At 41.8% G+C, this 20,474-nt stretch overlaps 1 protein-coding gene across 2 annotated transcripts; it reads left to right on the top strand.

Annotated features, from left to right (window-relative positions):
• The first annotated feature begins 5,943 nt into the window (after positions 1-5,943).
• On the top strand, positions 5,944-19,682 carry ces3 (carboxylesterase 3). 2 transcript variants are annotated; one of them, XM_028449968.1, is made up of 13 exons: positions 5,944-6,027; positions 7,058-7,256; positions 8,052-8,190; positions 11,695-11,828; positions 11,904-12,057; positions 12,135-12,239; positions 13,675-13,776; positions 14,772-14,912; positions 15,049-15,129; positions 16,373-16,514; positions 16,654-16,803; positions 16,912-16,984; positions 19,207-19,682. In XM_028449968.1, exons 1-13 carry the CDS (start codon positions 5,961-5,963, stop codon positions 19,391-19,393), a joined length of 1,674 nt encoding a protein of 557 aa, XP_028305769.1. In that variant the 5' UTR covers positions 5,944-5,960; the 3' UTR covers positions 19,394-19,682. The 2 variants fall into 2 exon arrangements, with proteins under 2 accessions (XP_028305769.1, XP_028305770.1); XM_028449969.1 differs by having other exon boundaries at positions 5,953-6,027; positions 7,061-7,256; positions 19,207-19,393.
• Positions 19,683-20,474: the final 792 nt, after the last annotated feature.

The raw sequence follows: 20,474 nt of genomic DNA on the forward strand, positions 1-20,474 counted from the left end.
ATTGCTCTCTTGTTCCAAAACCTGCATGTAAAGTGTAACAATACCCTATATTTATACCATGCAGGTGTGTGCTTGCATCTGTGTCGGTAAATATAGTGGTAGAGAAAATAAAGCTCTCTGAAACACCACATCAGAATGAAACTATTGGAAATAAAAAAGGTTCAGAGTGATAAGTGTTTGTCAAAATCTGCTGGCCAATCTTTAGCATTGTCTATGATTTAGGAAATATCAAAGGGTGAATCTGAAAAGGCAAAGTTGATTTAGCCGAACTCTAAAGATTATCTGTGCAGCTTTGAAAATCTAGTGTTTACATAATACATTGTTATTTTTTTTTTTTTTTTTTTTTTTTTTTTTTTTTTTTTTTTTTTTTTTTTTTTTTTTTTTGATGTGATGTGAAATTGTGGTTGTGTATATTGTGCTTATTGTTGTGTTATCAAGCCAGTCTGGTGACCAGTGTGCGGCTTAGGAATAATGGTGGTGGCTGTGAGCAGAGGAGGAAGTGAGTGGAAGTTACATAAAACAGGTATTTGGGAACAACGTGTCTATGGTTGAGCCCAGTATGAGTGTTATCCCACAGCCCGAGGCCAGTGCGTCCATGACAAATGTGATTCCAAGAGCCGCTACTGCAAAACCCATGAGCCGCCCCCGGGCCCGAAGAAGCAGTCGGGCCAGCAGAAAGAGCGAGAGATCTAGGGGCCCCCGGCGACCACCCCACGGCCAAGCAGCCCCCCGAACGCCCCCAAGGTCCCAAGCCGAGAGGCTGCCATTGCCCCCCCCCATACACACCCGAAAAGCCCCCAAGGAGCCAAGGACCAAGCGCACCACGCCACCGACTCCAACCCCCAACCCCCAGGCCCCCCAGCCCCCCACCCCCCCACCACCACCCACACCCCCGCGCCCAGCCCCCCGAGGGGAGGGCCCAGAGAGCCCCCCGCCCGAGACCCCAGCGGAGGAGCCAAAGCCCACGCCCAGCAGACGACCAGAGCCACGCCGAACAGGCAGCCGGCGGGCACCCGCCGGTGAGCCCAGAGCCAGCAAGGACCCGACCCCAGGCCAGGAGGACCCGGAATGGATGCAGCACCAGGAGCAGCCCGCCCAGGGCGAACGACCACACCCCAAGCCGCATAAGGCACCAGGGGGCCGCTGGGAGTCCCCCCGCCAGTCCCCAGGCACCCCAACCCAGCCCCCCCGGGCGCCCCAGATGCTGATGCCGCCCGCGCCACGAGCTTCAGTTCTTTAAAGCCAGGGCCCCCTCCAGAGGCCAAGCCAGACCGCCCCGCCGGGATGTGGCCCCCTAATCCCACCCCGACACTCTGCCTCACGGGGGACTGCCCAAGCAGGGGCCGCACCAGAAGGTATGCAAGGGCGCGGCACGCGCCACCCGCCCCAGAAGACCCCCGCCAGGACCGGCCCGGCCAGCCGGCCAAGCGCCCCGGGCCCCAGGAGTACCCCCAGGGACCAGGACCCCCCAAGGGCAAGCCCCCGGGCCAAGCCCCCCGGGACGCGCCCCCCACCCCAGCCCAGGTCCCGGCCACAGCCCAGCAGGACCGCACAGCCCCAGACGGCACAAGGCCAGCAGCCCAGGGCCCGCCGCCCCCCGGACAGCGCAAGCCACGGGGCAGCGCCCCCCGCCAGCCCGCGAGCAACCGGCGACCCCCACCGCGGGGACGGAGGCACCCCATCGGCACACATCCAGCGCGGGACAGCAGCCCCCAGCCAAAGATGCCCCGGACCCACCCACCAGTCCGCAGATGGCAGGACATACCCACCAGGCGGCCGAAAGCAACCTCAACCATCGGAACAGCTAACGCCGCCCCCCCAGTAAACAGCATCATCCCGAGGCGCCAAACAACCCTGCCCCAACCCCGGTGAGGACACCAGCACCCCCCCAGCACACCCACCCCCCAAACCGGCGAGGCAGGCCGCCCCGGGCCCGCACACCGCGGGGCCCGCCCCCAAGGCCACCAGGAGACAAAGCAAGCACCAAGCCACACCCAAGGGGGAGAGGCACCCCCGCGCCCCACCCGGCCGACACAGCCCGGAAAGACCCCGCAAGGAGAAACCCCGGCAAAGCCCCCCCGAGACCCACCGCCACGCCCGACCGCACCATCTTGATGTGCTTTTACTCTATGCAGTGGCCCAGCCACCAACAGAGGGGCCAGGCCCCCACCGGAGAGGCCCAAATATGTGTACCAACCCACCACCCTGTTATGGTGCCTCTCCATTCCCCAATGGAGAGGCACTTCCCGATCCCCTGTGTGACTGTGTGTGTTTGGTGAATGTATGGGGTGTAATTAAAAGAAGGGGGATGGATAATACATTGTTATTAAATCATAAATTTAACGTCATTCTAAATTATGTTATCGGGTCCGGGAAGCGATGCAGGAAGCGGGGGAATGACAACAAAAGCGAGGGTGCAGAGTGGGCCTGCTTGCCATGCAAAGGAAGCAGCCCCACAGACCGGCTTTACCAAGAATTCTTCTGTCCAACACCAGATCTATGGTCCACAAAACAGACGAGCTGCAGCTACTGCTAACGGTTTACAACACTCGTGACTGTTGTGTGACAATAATAACAGAAACTTGGCTTCACTCGCTCGTACCGTATGTGGCAGTACAGCTAGCGGACCACACCATGCACCGCTCCGACAGAACCAGCAACTCCGGTAAGACAAAAATCGTGTAAACTGTGCATCTACGTGCATCAAAGCTGGTGTACAGAGAGCAAAATCATAAACACCCACTGCTCTCCCGAGCTTGAGGCTATGACTGTTATGTGCAGGCCCTTCCATTTTCAGAGGGAGATAACTGTCGTGCTCCACAGCTGTGTACATCAGCCCCGATGCTAATGTTAGCATGGCTCTCTCCCAGCTCTACGACATGATAAGCAGACTGCAGAAGGCTGATCCCAAGGGAGTGTTCATTGTGGCTGGGGAATTCAATCATGTCTAAAGAATGTTTTACCCAAGTTTGTGCAGTATGTACAAGGCCCCACCAGAGGGAAAACACATAAGACAGCGTCTATTGTAACCTGAAGGAGGCATACAAGTCTGTACCCCTCCCTCACCTGAGCATTTTTGAACACATCTCGCTGCTCATGGTCCCAGCCTTCAAACAAAGAATAAGACCAGCCACAAGACCTATTAGAATCTGGCCTAAAGGACTGAAGGACTGCAGGACTGCTACAATAACACTGAGTGGACTGTCTTTGATCACCTGGACCTGGATGAATACACTGAGACTGTACTGTTCTACATCAAGACCTGCACGAAAACATCACAGTGGAAAAACAGATCAGGGATGACAGCTGAGGTGCGGTCACTGCTGAGAGCCAGGAATGCTGATGCCTTGCTGGTGGAAGAGCTGAACCACTTTTTCACCTGCTTCGAGGCAGCGAGGCCCCACCCAGACCCCCAACCTCACAGCCCCCCAGCAGCACTGACTCGGTTGAGCTGCAGGAATATCAAGTGAAGAGGGTTCTAAAGGCTGTAAACCCTCACAAAGCGACATGACCAGATGGAATACCCGGCAAAGTACTTAAGACCTGTGCTGACCAGCTTTCAGGGGTCCTAACGAGGATCTTTAACACCTCCCTGAAACAGGTCATGGTCCCATCCTGTCTGAAAGTAGCCACCATTGTTCCTGTCCCCCAAAAAACACCATAAGCAGCTCAATGACAACAGATCGGTGGCTCTAACATCTCTAGTCATGAAGTGCTTCGAGAGGGCCATCCTCCATTAGCTCAAGTCCTGCCTACCACAAAACCTTGACTTCAACCAGCACCAATGTGCCTACAAAGCAAATAGGTCGACGGCCGACACCATCCTCCACACCGCTGCAAACCACTTGGAGATACAGGGGAACTATGTCAGGATGATCTTCATAGACTTCAGCTTGGTATTCAATACCATCCTGCTGAACATTCTGGTCAAGAAGATGACCGACCAGGACTTCCCACATCTCATCTGTGAGTGGGTCAACAGCTTCCTGACGAACCAACCACAAATGGTGAGAGCAGGGTGCATGTGGCTGATGACCTAACATGGTCAACCAACATGGTTGGGGGGAGGGTTCTCATTGGTTGCAATAGGGGAGGTTATTTACAGGGTGTAAATGTTTACAGTTTTTATATTTATTGTTCTTATATTTTAGGCATTTTTATATTTAGATATTTTTTCATGACTGCACTGGGGAGGGAGTAGTCCGTCATAATTTCGTTGTTCACCTGTGATCAATGACAATAAAGACTTTTCTGATTCTGATGACAAAATATAATAAAGCCACTGTGTTGTTGTAATAGTGGTAGAAATACCAAATTCACAAAATGCTGATAGTAGTGGGAAAATATTGAAAAAAAAAACATATTTTGCAACAATCGACATTGAACATTTCACGCTTGCAAAGTTAAAAGAAGTTTTAAAGACTTATTTTGAAACAACATAATTTAAATACCACGTGGTGTAGTGGTTTGCACATTCACCTCAAGCCTCCATGGAGTGCATACTTGGGTGATTTCTGTGTGTTTACATGTTCTCCCTGTACTTGCGTGGGTTTTCTCAGGGTACCCTGGCTTCCTCCCATAACTAGACATTAAATGAACCATTAAACATTTATCAGTTTTCAAGATTTATGACATTTTCCTGCCTTTGCATGAATTAAGGACTATATTTTATAAGTTTGACCAGCAGATGTCACCATATTACATTGTAATAAACACTTATTAAACCAGACTGCTTTAAATTGATTTTGGGCTTCACAGAGCTTTGTTTTATCCCGTTACAGTACACTGGTGCAGTGTCTGAACAAAGTACAGAGGTCAGAAATGTAGACATGTTGACAAACGAGGGGTTATCAATAAAATCCATCACTGAAAAATCAAACCAACAAAGTACAAACAATAGAGTGGAGGTGAAAAAAAAAAAAAAAAAAAAGGTCCTTTGCTGCAGAAAATAATCAAAGTGAGGAATTTAAGAAACACCAGAAGTCCACAGATTAGATCAGGTAAAGAAAGGTGAATAACACAAAAACTGTTTGGAGTTAAAGTACAGCTTTAATAGTGAACGGAGGCAATCATGAAGATTGGGCACACCTGAGTGCAGACAGAGAGAAGGAGAGGAACCCCCCCCCCCACACACACACACACACACACACACACAAACCAAACAACACACAATTCCAACTTAAAAACATGAAAAAAATAAATAAAACATGAATCCCTTAAAATTACATCTTCATACATTAGCACACATTAATAAAGTATTTCCTTTACTGAAACTTACTGACGTTAGTTCAGGTATGTACCTTGTGCTACTAAAGCTATTAGAACAGAGGCTCATTTAGCATTACAAACACTACTCGCATGTAAAACTGACCAACAGAGCATTAAATAGTTTATTTAGTGCTTTTCATTAAGTCATAGCTGCCCACCCACACACATTATAATAGAAACAATGTGCAGTTATTTGCATTCATGGCGTTTAATTCTGTGGTTTTCTCTGATCCAGGACACTCAAAACCCAGCAGGCTATACTTTGAACTCTGAAACAGATAGGTCTGACTCTCATTTGTGTTTTTATCCCCAAAATATTTGATATAGAATACACAAGTCGATACTCTGCACTGACACTGAAGCCAGGAGACGCTGATAAGATCGCCTCACCCCTTCTTACTTTTAGCATGAAGGTAAATTTTGATGCCGTGCACACGTGACACCCCTGTTTTTTCCTGGAAGCAGGAGAACAGCGTCTGTTTACTACCCAGTCAACTCAGCTGTGCGCAGATGTTTTGCAGCTGTGATGTAATCAAAGAGCAGCGAAGAGGTCAAATCAATGGGGATGAAGTTCCTGTAATCCTGTGACTGTTTGAGTGTGTAGAGGGGAGGTCCCAGAGAGCGAGGGAGGGAGGTTGAATAACAAGGTATTTTGTCTGCAGGGACACTGTCAGTCATTGTTAGTGCTCAGGATGAGAAGAGCTGTGGTGACTGTTCTCCTGCTGTGGGCCCTGGTTCTGATCACTCAGGCAGCTCCAGGTAAGAAAACACTTCACACTGAGTCACATCACTGCAGCAAAATACTAAAGTATTCAGCCAATAAAACCATATCTTACAGAACAAGTTACACAAATGAGTGTTTCTGCTTACAAACACCAATGCAGCAAAGATTAGCATGCACAAATGTTGGATTTAAAGATATTTTATTTTTAACTTTAAGAGTCCCATTTGTTTCAACACACCCAGTCTTGTTAGTATGTCTGTGTTGAGTGTTTCCACTCAGGTGTGCTTCTGCTCCTGTTTGCATTCCCTGCACTAAGGAATGTTTTAAAACTGACTGCAGGTTGATGGATCGCTGTGGTTTTTGGATTATTTTTTTTTTACCAGTCTTCCAGTTTGACCAGTCAAACAGTCAGTTAGTCTAGTACAAGTGTTTCAACCACAAGGGTCGCAGGCAGAATCTGGCCCGTTGGAACGTCCAATTTGGCTTGTTGGAGGAAAACATGAATTATGTAAATCACTACATATTTCAGTTACTCTAAAATGTACAAATGTCATCATTATTTGATGATTGCAGCCATTCATTCATCCATTTTCAAACCGCTATGTCCTATTTTAGGGTCGCGGTGGTCTGCTGGTGCCTATCTTTGGCTCACATTGGGCGCTAGGCGGGAATACACCTTGAACGGGGCGTCAGTTCATCGCAGGGCGACATTCATTCAGAGAGACAACCACTCACACTCCCATTCACTCCTATGGGCAATTTAGAAACTCCAGTCAATAACAGTCACAGGAAACCCACGCAGCATGAGGAGAACATGCAAACTCCACACAGAAAGGACCTAAATGTCCACCCCAGGGCTTAAACCCAGGACCTTCTTGCTGCAAGGTGGACGTGCTAACCACTAATCCACCGTGCGCCCACAAATTCTGAAACCCGCATTGTTTACGGAAAACAATCATATAAAAATCTAAGAATATTGATGTCGTCCTCTCCCTGAAAACTTCATCACCACAATTTTTATTAGATATTATGTGTGTCCATGTTAACTTTGGTTGTCTCTATCAGCAGCGGATGACCTCGTGATCACCCTGAATCATGGCCGACTCAGAGGTGGATACGTCACCGTTAAAGGTACAGAGAGGCGGTTGAAGAAGTATCTGAGCATCCCCTACGCACAGCCCCCAGTGGGGAGCCTCCGCCTGGCCGCTCCTCAAGCTGTGGAGCCTTGGGAGGGCGAGAGGGATAGCACTCATCAGCCACCCATGTGAGAGCCTCCAAATACTTTTTTGGCTAACATACCCTCTTTCTCTTATTTCTGAATCCAAGTACCCCCTTTGTCTGATTAGAACATTAGAACATTTTAATCGAGATCATTTCCATCATTATTGTGTGTTTTTTTGAGTCATTTTGTGTGTTTTGTTGGGAACTTGTGTATTTTTCTCTCATTTAGTGTGTTTTTGTTGCCATTTTGTGTGTTGCTGGTAATAGTTGGTATTCTCTCTTTGTGTTTTTGTGTCTTTTCATTCTTCAGTATATTTTTCTCTTTGTTGTCGTTTTGTGAGTTGCTGAGAATATTTAGTATAATTATCATTGTTAACTAAAAAAATTACTAAACCCCCAAAAATGTAAATTATCTAATTATTTAATCAATAATAAATGCCTGCTTTAAATACTTTAAACACACTTATTTTTTTCCTTTTGGTAGCCAGAACATCACCAGAATGTAATCACATGTTCCTCATCCCATTTATCAGTTTTCCTAAAAATGTCATCAAAATCTGTTCCTAACTTTTCAGGTTATCATGTACCCAAACAGACACACAAACACGGTGACCAACATACTTCTGAAAACCATTTCCGACCGTTTTTGAAAGTAATAAGGAAATGCTGATGACTTCATTGACATTACTGACACAAATTCGTAACAAAGTTATGTTATTCAGCTTTATACTAAAGAGCATTCACTGAATAGGTTGTCTATTGCTAACCTAGTAGTTTAGAACCTCTGCTGTAAGTCTCACACACAGGTATGCATACATCTCCTCTGTCTGTGTATCAGGTGCGTTCAGGATGCAGAAATTGTGGTGAATTTCTCCAAGACCATTTTAATGGAGTTCACCCCACCTGGGGTGTCTGAGGACTGTCTCTACCTCAATGTTTACACCCCAGCGGAGGCGTCGAGAGGAGACAAACTGCCGGTAAGGGACACACACTGCACACAGCCATCTAAGCAATGCTTCAATGTGACTCAGAGGGGAGTGAGCTGAAATATAGTAGTAGAAAATGCATGCATGACACAAGGAAGTGTAAAAATAAATAAATAAATAAAATAAAATCAAAATCTATATTTTTTAGGAAACTGTTGACTTTTTATGATTTCTGAGGGCTGTAGCTTTAAAGTGGTGAATTGATAAATTCCTACTGTACATTAGAAACATAGTCAATTTAATAATTTGATTTGATAGTTCAAACCTCTATTTACACTAGCTCAAACTTTTCATTTCTAAAAATTGGGGGCCAAAAAAAGTGTGATTGTATCTGATTTGAGGGCCATATTATCAACATTCATGTCAGCTTTTTAAAAATGAACAATTTGAGCATTAATTAATACATTTTGTGTGTTTTTGGCATCAATTCAAATCAATTCAACTTTAATTGTATGGTGCAATTTACAACAAAGTCATCTCTATGCGGTTATCAAAATATAAAATTCATAATAAGAAAGAGAAAACCCAACAAGATCCACATGAACAAGCATTTAGCGACAGTGGGAAGAAACAACTCCCTTTTAATAGGAAGAAATCTCCGTTAGAACCAGGTTCAGAGGTGGCAGCCATCTGCGTGGACTGGTTGGGGTTAATGGACAGAAGGACCAACAGAACAGGATAGAGAGATAGAACATCAGAGTGTCTCAGACTAGTTGAGCCGTGAACCACAGATCAGGAAATGACATCATCAGCTTCACGACACCTGAAACAGAGCAGAGAGAGAAGGACGAGGAGAAGACACTGACTGCAGAAAAATATGATACAGTATAAGTCAGCCTGCCTTGGCCTTGGGCCTCACTCCTGTTTATTGGTAAGCTAACAGCGACTCCAAGGTCTGTAAATGCGACCGTTCACAGACGAGCCCATGTCCACTCTCGTGGTTATGTTATGTTATGTTATGTTATGTTATGTTATGTTATGTTATGTTATGTTATGTTATGTTATGTTATGTTATGATTCAGTCCTGTTTATGCGGACTGTAAATCATAACCAGCCACATCAGAATTTTAATCTCTTCCCGTTTATTGAACCAGTAAATTGTATTGTATTTATTGTGATCTCCATTAGCTGTAACAAGTACAGCTATTCTTCCTGGAGTCAATCCAGCATCCTGCTCACAAAACAATATTTACACCAGTTTTCACCACCAAGTGATACAGTTTTTCAAAGATCCATTTGTGTTCTTGTTTTGTTGGCAACACAGAATCCTACAGAGAGCCACGTGTCTGGATACCAATTATTGATGTTGTGACGAGACTTTTTTTTTTTTTAATTACATATCTGTGATTGAAAAAAAATGATGTAGTGATAAAATGTGCATGTGTTCATTGGCAATAGGAAATCATGGTTTGACATTTGTTGGGTCATTCATGACATGATAAACCCAATACACCTCGCAGTCATCATCAGTTTTTATTTACAAGACCTCTCGCACACTTTTCCTCTCCATCTGCTCCTCCTGCCACTCTGTGTCTACCACGCTCTGTCCTGGTGGGAGAGTTTCAAACTAGTTTTAGGAGTTTGTCTTTGAAAACAGAAGAGAACATTGGTCATTAGCTTTATATTTATGGACATATGGTGACAACAAAGCCATGGACGCTAATCACCAGCCAAAATCACCAACAGTGGACATTGGGGTTTCAGAACTGGACCACAGGACAATGGGAGGAGGTTTTTCTGGTTATGGAAGATGTCTTATTTCAGAATGAGTAGGACAGGGGGAACAATTCAGGTAGATGTTACTATAGTTAACACAGAGGCAGGGGTGGACTGGTCAGCTGGCATACTGGGCATTGTCTCGGTGGGCCGTCGACCTGAAGTGGGCCGGTTGGGTCTGCTACGTGTTTTTTTGGGGGTTTTTTGACGAGCGAATGGAGGCAGACATGGTAACAGGTGGCCAAAAATGGTCCAGAAGTGGCAAAAACATGCCAAGAAAAGAGTGAAGTGACTAAAATTGGTCAAAAGCAGTCAAGAGTAGCCAAAAATGGGCAAATTAAGAGGAGCCAGATATGTTATGCAAAGGGTAGCTTAAAGGGGCAAAATGTGGCAAACAATAGTGAAAAAGGGCAAAAATGTGGAACTTAAGAGGCAAAATGTAGGAAAAAAAGGAAATAAGTGGTATTTATTGTGCAAAAGTTAGCTTATTTGGATGAAAAGTGGCCAAAAAAATTAAAGAAAGGACTAAAATTTGATAAAAGTGTCAAAAGGAATTAGCAAAAATGGACAAAAAATAGGAAAACATTTATATTTATTGGCAAAAGGCAGCTAAAGTCTGAAAACAGTGTCCGAAATGTTTGAAAAGGGGCAAAACTGGGTCAAAGGAAGTTGCAAAATGGTGAAAGGAAAAGGGGTTAAAAAGTTTCCCCCTTTTAAGAATTTCTGGGGGACTAATAATGAAAATGAAGACATAAAGAGCCACATGTTGAGCAGCAGAGACTCATTATGATAATATGATAATGATAATGTCGTGGGCTGGTCTGGACAGAAAATGTCAGGGCTGGATTTTGGTCCCAGTCCACCGCTGCACAAAGGTGTTTTACTGTTTTATTATTGACTGATTCTGGTTTTGAAATGTTTGTTTGAACCACTGCACTTTAACACAGTTCAAACAGATTTGGTGTGCTTACCATCAAATGAAATTATGTTAGATATATCTCAGCTCTTAGGCCCGCCCCCTACTCCCTGTGTACGTACTGCAATGACTGGTCACAGTGCTTGATCTCTTCACTTTTTCAGCAGAATCAAAGGAAATCATAAAGGCACAGTGTAGTTTATATAAGATGGTCTGCAAATGTGCAGTAACGTGGAATATCACAATGCAAATGAGAAAAATATAGACCAAATATTAGGATAAAGTACATTTTTCAAAAAAGCAAACAATAAGATGATCACTTTCTAATGGATTTGTCAAATTCTTCCATAATCCTACTGACTGTTAACAGTCTGCTTTGATTTTACAGAAATACAGGACAAAGTGCATCTCTTAGTATTATCGCGTGTACATGAAAATACTCTAAAAGACTTAAAAATGAGTTGCTATTTCATGGAGTACAAATCCAAACTTCACTGGAAAAGTGGAAGTTTTTATAGTCGACTAAAATAACTTTGAAAAAGCATTAATAATTCTGATTGAAATTATAGGTATATTCAATTATGATTGAAATGATCTGGCGTCTTCTCCATCCCACATTGTCTTTAATGTTTACCATGTGTTGTACAAGAGACACAAAAACCACAATCAGCATAAGAATACAAAGGAAGTGACAGCAGTGATGACAAAAAAGTCTCAGCAAACTTTTAAACAAGTACCGTACAACACTTTCATGTTCTAGCTTGTGATTTTATTTATAAAAGCATGTTATTTTTAGGGAGTGGGTGACTTTAGAAACACAGTAGGGGAGTGTTTTCAACAGGAGCTGCTCTGATCTGTTCTAGGTGTTGGTGTGGATCCATGGAGGAGGCCTTGTGATGGGAGCAGCCTCCCAGTTTGACGGCGCCCCTTTGGCTGCATATGAAAACATGGTGGTGGTTCTTATTCAGTACCGCCTTGGCATTCTGGGATTCTTCAGGTGAGCCGGTGTAAGTTGCACTAAAACATTTCCTAATGCGGTGCACAACATGACATGACTGTGCCTCCTCTGAAGCACTGGAGACGAGCACGCCGTTGGTAACTGGGGCTTCCTGGACCAGCTGGCTGCTCTGAAATGGGTGCAGGAAAATATCGACGCTTTTGGCGGCGACCCACAAATGGTCACATTAGCAGGAGAGTCTGCAGGAGGCATCAGTGCATCCATTTTGGTAAAGAAGGCAAAGGTTACACATGAACATCAGCGATAATGATCACTGATGCCTGCATTTGTTTCTTTGCTAAACAGATTCTGTCTCCACAAGCTGAAGGACTTTTTCACAGAGCCATTTTTCAAAGTGGAGTGGCGACGCTTGGCACCTACACAACACGCACTCCTTTGCATTTTGCGCAGGTAAAAACTATCTATAAGGTACATGGAGAGGAAATAATTAGCACCCTCTAGTGGTCATAATATTAATGACAACAGCAATGTAGAAATGCAAGGTATCCCTAATGAGGGAGGAATATTGGACGTTGGGATGTAAATGAGACCCCAACTTGTGTTTAAAGACGTGTTCCACAGCAAATAAAAGCTCGCTCTAAACATTTTAGAATTAATTTCCATGGATCGTCTGCTTTTGGCGCATTTCCATTGGCATTTTCATTGGCTCTGCACGGCCCCGCACTCCTCACTTTCGAGACCAGACACTGTTGCTTCCATTGAGGACCAACCTGACAGACTACACGGATTGCACTTTTTTGCTGCCATCCTCAAGAATTAATATCAATCAAATGCTTCCTCTCTGTGCGTGAGTTGATGACTCTATGCTGTGATGATTCTCTGAACCAGTCAGTGTCTGCTTTGAGCCTTTTATGGAACCTTAACAAAGGAGGTAATAAAAAAGCAGCACCAGGTACCACGGAGGAGGTACTTTTTCCCAGTGGAAACGAGCAAAAAGAGAGAAGAGCTAATATCGCCAGTGTTTGGCAAGTGAACATGAAAACCACATTTTGGAAAAGATCAGAGAAGCGAGTCAGGAAGTCACTGACTCACATCACCTTTGTTTATTCATTCTGCTGCTTTTTATTGACAAAAATCATATCAACACTGTACAGTACGACTGGGTGATATGGACAAACAAAAATGTACTCAATATGGTGATATACGATATAAAACTCAAATTTTTTTATTCTCGGTTAAATTTGCTGATGCAAAATGCCACACAGTGACATTTATTAACAGCTTCACAATTTGTGTCACTTTTTGGCTTTTTCTCCTCTAAGAGACAGCATGTGTGAGTGAGTTCTGTAGTGTGGCCTGTTTAGGGAAAGGGTTAGGACGCACTCAGCGATCAGCTAACTGTTTCAATCTGTTCTGAGAAGTAGTAAAAGCAGAGACTCCAATGCTCAGAATTTGACATTTTAGTTTGAATTCAATGGTAAACAATACAGTGAAATAATAATAAAATGTAATTTACTGTAGGCCAACTGATAACACTTGTATGGTCGTCGCTGCCCATTTGTGTACCTCACATTTACTATGGGCCCCACATTAGTTTGTCTCTACAGAAGGAGTTTATTTAAAATAAAGTATCACAAACATAAATTAATTTATCCTGTGGGTAAAGTTGGATTTCTGATTATTTTCAGGCAAAAATATAAAGTTTGTTTTAACTTTTTCTTTTACTAAATATTTCATCGTTGATCATTTAACCGTAGTTTCTTCTTTTCGAGTTTTCTAGTCGACTCGTCTGCTCACTCACCTGTGGTCTATTAACAAAGCAGTCACTTCTGCTTTTTAAGGCACTGTGAGATGCATGTTTTATTTACCGTTATGATTTTTTCAGATTGTTGCCAACCTGAGTGGATGTGACCAAAGCAGCACTGAACAAATGACGCGCTGCATCAGAGGGAAAAGTCAAGAGGAAATAATAGCAACTACGAAAAAGGTGACGGAGTGGTTAAGTTGACATCATTTTCAGTACAAAGTTCCTCACAAAATAACATGAATACCAGTGAATTTATTTTGTCATACATTTTGTGTGATATACTTTAAGCCACTAGAGGGCAGACTGTACTCACACACTGCAATAGTGATGATAGTTCTAGTAGTGTTCTCTGCCAAGGAGGTTAAGTTTTTACCCACGTTATTTTATTGATTTGTTTGTCTGCCAATATCTGGCAAAGATATTTCATAACCAACATATTTTGAACATTTAGCTCACTTTCCTCACCTTTAGCTAATTTTTCTTTCCTTTGAGACCGAAATTCATGTAAAACAGCATGTTTTATATCATTGTTGAAAATGTATACACTTGAAAAATAAATGTAAATGTAAATGTTAAATGTAAATGTTAAATCTAAATTTAAATGTTAAATCTAAATTTAAATGTTAAATCTAAATTTAAATGTTAAATCTAAATCTAAATATTAATCTAAATTTTAATCTGAATCTAAATGTTAAATCTAAATTTAAATATTAAATCAAAATGTTAAATATAAATCTAAAATTTAAATCTAAATATTAAATCCAAAAGTGAAATCTAAATCTAATTGTTAAATTTAAATCTAAATGTTAAATCTAGATATAAATGTTAAATCACTCTCCAAGTGTAAAGCTAAATGTTAATGAAAAATTTAAATGAAAAAAATAAACAAAATGAAATTATGCAAAGTGTGGGGGGGTGTGGGGGGGTCAGTGCCTGTCAATCATGAGGCCCCGCCCAAACATTTAGCTTTACACTTGGTGACCGATTTAACATTTATATTTAACTTTTACATTTAGATTTAACTTTTACATTTAGATTTAACTTTTACATTTAGATTTAACTTTTACATTTAGATTTAACTTTTACATTTAGATTTAACTTTTATATTTAGATGCATTTTTCATGTTTACACATTTGATTGCTCTTGTTTTATGTGTGTTTTGTTTTGTGGTCAGATGACGATTTTTCTGGGTGCTGTGGTGGACGGTGTGTTTCTGACAGACACAGCCGGTGAGCTTCTGAAGAAAAAAGAGGTGCTGAAGGTCCCGGTGATGATGGGCATCACTAACCATGAGTTTGGATGGCTCCTGCCTAAGGTCTTGATCTTATTTTATTCCTCAGTGACAGTAGATATCCTCTTAAAGCTTCTTCTTCTTCTTCTTCTTCTTCTTCTTCTTCTTCTTCTTCTTCTTCTTCTTCTTCTTCTTCTTCTTCTTCTTCTCATACTTGCAGAGCTTTGCCCCCCCAGGGTGGGAGAACGGCATGAGTAGAGAGTCAACACTGGCTGTGGTCAACATGTTCAACCCATCAGGGGTAAGGCTCAGTGTGGCTGCCATCCTAGTCTGCAGTTTTTATTTTAACTACACTAGATTCATCATCTACACTAACATTCATCATTATATATTAGAGCAAGGCCAAAATGTACAACTTCATATTCAGGTCCTTAACTGCATAATAAAATACAAACAGCTGCAAAATACAGTATAAACAAATGGATACAGAGCTAAAATAATAATTCAGCTTTGTTTTGAAGAGATAGGACCATATCAAGTGCTCATGTGACCAGCTGTAAAATAAAACTTTCAGAAAAGTAAAAAAAAAAAAAAGTATTATTCTTAGTTAAAAAAAAATCCCTTTCTATCAAAAATGACTGCTTTTTTTAAAGATTAAAGACCAACTAAATGAACAGCTAGAATGAACCAGAAACATGATATTAAATGACTTTATGATAAAAACTCACAGAGCAACAAGATTATTACATATATTATAACTTTTACAATTTCTACATTTATGACTGTCGTGAAACAATAACAGGTTAATAAAGGTTGTTTATTTTCTTTGCAGGACATGTAACACTGCAACATCTTTTTTTGGTTCTTCTTTTTGATGTTGACTTCAGTAATTGTATTGGAAAGTTAAAATGATATTAAATTAGAGCTTTTGTGCCTTAATTCAAAGTAAAATTCTTTTTTGTGTAATTTCTTAAAATCAACTCTTGAATTAATCAAAAGATTGTCATTTTAATTTAAAGTAAACCAATCATAAACAGGTGGGTTTTCATTGCTTTTTTCTGCCCTGTTCTGTGGCAGTGGTTGATTAATAATTAAGGAAGCAGGCTTGTAACTGGAGGGTTGTCGGTTCTAATCCCCTACCTGTTCACCTTAGAACATGGATTGATTTTAGGAATTTTATCAGTTTTAAGCCCAATTTTAGTCTTTAGGGGGCAAAAAATATGTGCTTGTTTTAAGGATTTTGAAAGCTTATGTCATTGACTGATTTTTTTTTAGGTTTGATACCAGATAATTTGATTGAATTTGCAATGTTTTTATTTATTTTTTCTTTATGCAGTGCTGTGTCTCTCTAAGTTATAGCACATGTGAGTGAGTACTGTCGCATGGCTTGGGACGATATTGTTTTATCCTATATTGTGTATGAGTAAGAACAATATAATTTATAACACTTCTCCAGAGGCATTGGGATACCTCTGGCATGACCTCCCAGTTTTATTATAGTAGAAAAAACAACAAATTATCTGTTTTTTTTTGTTTTGTTTCAGGTGTCCATGGCAAATGGTCTCATTACAGACGAATACTTGAAAAATGCCAAAACACCTGAGGAGATCCGAGACGGTTTCACAGAGATCCTTGGAGATCTGGTGATGACACTGCCGGTCGTCACGGTAGCAGGATACCACTCAGGTCAGACTCAAATAAATACTTTAAAAACTGCGTGTCTTCTGCTCCTCTGATTAAATTTCAAACAAATTTCTGAAAAAGCTGCACTCGAGTTTACATCATCTCAGATTAGGCCCTGCTGAGATTTGATTGAAATGTGCAGACGCGGGTGTTCCTGTGTATGTCTACGAGTTTGTGTACCAACCTGAGGTGCTCAAACAAAGCAGACCGAGCTTCGTGAAGGCGGATCATGCAGATGATGTTGGCGTGATGTTTGGTGCTTGTTTCTGGGATGACCACGTAAAGATCATAGGTAGGAAATGTTCTCTGAGAAGTGTGAACAGGTTCTAATGATTGTAGAAGTGAACATCCTCGGGTCACATGTGTTGTTAATGCAGTGATCTCTCTGTTGGGCTATCAGGCATCATCACAGAAGAGGATATAAAGGTTTGTCGGACTATGATGGCCTACTGGGCAAATTTTGCCCGAAACGGGTAAGTTAGATACAGTACATTAAAGGTCCAGTATGATGCTTTTTTTCACCCATCTTCATTTGTTACATACTATTTGAGGTTTATTTTTATACAAACTCACCTATTTTCTGGAGTTTTAACCCTCTGAAAAGTCACTTTCAGACAATTCCTAAAAAAAGGCTGTTTCTTGGGCCTTCGTGCATGAGTAGTCGTAAAAACTCACGCTGCTTCAGTAAAGGCTGGGATACACTGTGCAATTTTTTCAATCGTTGTACTCAGCTCCAGCTCACGATTCATGTTCTCACACTATACGGTCCGAGACTCTGACACAATCTGACTGCTCACACTGTACGTTCATACACGACACATCGGGGTCTTGTTCCCGGAAATGCAACGTACAAATTAGAAGAAGAACACTGAAGTGTCGCCATTATAACGGACGAAGAAGAAAAACCTGGAAGTGGAGAGACACTCGCAAATCTCAGCAAAAAAGAGCTTTAAAAAAGAAAAGACGGCGATGTGATGGACCAGGAGCTGGCTGGACAGACGTGGGCAGTACAGTCCGTCAATTTTCATCCCATAAAAGCGATACGAGGCAATATAACGGCTGCTAAAATTTAAACTGATGTTAAGCGCTCGTGCTGCGCCACAGGGAAGTAAACTCTCAACAGTCAGCTGTTTGAAACACTCATATGAGCTGCTACGTTGCCTTCTTGTCATCCTCACCTCTTCTGACCACAGAAATAATCAATTTAAGGTGATATTGCATTGGTTTGTCCATCCGCTGCATTGCATTGGGTCAGAAACACGTCAGATCATCCCATAAAGGTGATACGAGGCGATATAACAGCTACTAAAAGTGAAACTGATTGTGAGCGCTCACGTTACACTTCGGATTATCTTCAAACTGAACGTATAAATGTTAACTGTGACATTAACTGTAAAATCAACCCAACTTTGCTATGTTTGTTTTACCTGTGAGGTAGTTTGAGAGGGAGGAGCTCACATTCCTATGTAGGGTAGGAGGAGTCAGGCTTGTCGGGAAGAGGAGTTTCCACATTATGACTATTAGTGGGGAAAAATCCACCTCACCCATTTGGAGCTGACTTTTTTACAAAGTATGGAATAACAAGGGAGGGAGGAAACAGAACCATCTTTGTCTCTCTGAATGAGGTTAAAAGAATGTAAATCACTGTAGCAAAACCATTTCAAAGTGATTTTTTAGGCCACGCTACCGGACTCAAAACTCCACTCACCATTTTCTTCTTGTTGTTGTTGTTGTGTACACTAGTTAAAAACTCTACTCCTTTGTTATTTGTGAAAGGATTGGGCAGAAATTTGGTAGCTATAATCTATGGATGTGCACACATCGACACTCTGAGCCCAATTTCTCATTTATTTGCGAGTCAAATATTACGACGTTTGGTGGTACCGAATCATTGACGCATACCAATACATAAATAGGGCCCATTACCCCGTACGTGTCATGGGGGAGCCAGGGGGCCCCATTTTTCAAATAACTACTCCTCCGTTAGTTCTCATTAGATCGGAATGCAGTTTGTTATGAATACTCTATGAATGAATATGATGAGACACTCGGAGCCCTTTGTTTGAAATGGGGCCCCGGGGGCCCACCCCCCATTTCCGGTAATTTCCAAATTTTATAGTAACATTGTTGTGTGATATATCGTTTCAAAGGTAATTCAACGTAGATTATAATTATGTCTCGCACACAGTCATTTTCTCATTTATTTGTGAGTCAAATATTGCAACAGTTGGTGGTACCGAATCATTGACACATATCAATATGTATTCTATGAGCGGATGTCAAGAGCCTCTCTGAGACCTTTTTTTACTCGGTGGAAGCAAGTCATTTGACTGAATTCTCGCGAACGTGGTACATGCTATTCAGCGCGTAGATGTTCCATGGGCCCGGCCGTAGTTCATCCAAACTTGTTTTCATATTACTGCCCCTTTAAAGCTACAGAGAGCTATGGGACCTGACACTTCAGTGTTGGAAACTGCTGTCCTTTCTGATAAAATTGCCATCAACAATGAGACTAACCATAGAAGTTTGGGCCTATCATAACAACAGTGTATCATATTGATAGCACAGTGTATTTTTAGAGGTCATTTTTGTATAATTCATTCATTTTTAATTCAGTGTTTGGTAAATTATTCATGTAAGAGTTTTGCTTTGCTGCTCAGATTACTCTAATGCTCTTACATCAATGCCTCTGCAGCTCTCCAAATGGCCCTGGTCTGGTCAGCTGGCCCCAGTATGAGCGACAGAAGCAGGAGTATATGGAGCTGGGCCAGGCTCAGACTGTCAAGAAGAAACTGAGGAAGGACCGCGTCCATTTTGTCACCGTGACCCTCCCGCAGAAGCTGGAACAGTTGGCAGCAACAGCGGCCAAAGCTGGAAACTGATCTCTCAAACGAAGCATTGTCTCTACCTGAGAGGGGGTTTTTTTTGTTTAAACTCTATTGCCTTAAAGCTACTTTTGATTTTAAAGAAATTTCATCCCATGTTTTGTATCATATTCTCTAAATACAATCATTTAAATGAAAGGAAAATCACACAATTGCAGTCCAAACTCCTCATTAATAATCAACATTCTGCTTCAACCTTGAAATGTGTAGATTTACTCTTTTCGCGGAACTCTGTGATTGTCAACAGCACACAGCTCCATAATTTCAATAAATATGTGTAAAACACTGTGTGTATGAGGGTGCTTATCTCATGGCCCAACAGCCTATTCTTAGTATATCCTGCCTAGCTAGAACATGGACTCTACACCTATAAAATCTAAATTGAGTGTATATTGAATAGATTGATCCTTAACGTACAGATGAGACCGTATTGTGCCCTGTTCACCTTTATTCCTCTAGAACAGATATAGGCAACTGGCGGCCCGGGGGCCACATGCGGCCCTCGGTCTAATTGTATGCATCCCCCAAAGTAAATATACAAATTAAATGACAGAAAAATACACAAAACAAAAACAAAAATACTTTAAAAAATACAAAAGAATTATAATATTGTAGGAAAATACAGTAAAAAAAGAGAAAAACACATAAAATACTCCTAAAATACAAAATTATAGACAAAAATGAACAAAACGACAACAGTAACACACAAAATTACTCACATTTTTTTTGAAAAACAAAACAAACCCACAGTACTCACAAACGACAACAGAAATACATAAAAATCTCCCAAAAAATGCAAAATGACAGCACAAATACACGATATGACTCAAAAAAACATTCATTTTACAGTAAAAATACACAAAAGGACTACAGAAAAATGCCAATCAACGAGCAACACAGTAACAAACTAAAAGACAGAAAAACAAACATACAAAATTGTTATAAAAACTCTGTATTATTGCTCAGATAGTTTATTATTCTAAATGCTGACATGAATGTTGATCACTCGTGACGTGTGCAATTAAGTGGTCTTTTCGGACGTATTTGAATTGTTTGTGGCGGTTTGTATAGCAGCACA

This window comes from Gouania willdenowi, chromosome 6, assembly GCF_900634775.1.
Source record: "Gouania willdenowi chromosome 6, fGouWil2.1, whole genome shotgun sequence".
NCBI classification, from domain to species: domain Eukaryota; kingdom Metazoa; phylum Chordata; class Actinopteri; order Blenniiformes; family Gobiesocidae; genus Gouania; species Gouania willdenowi.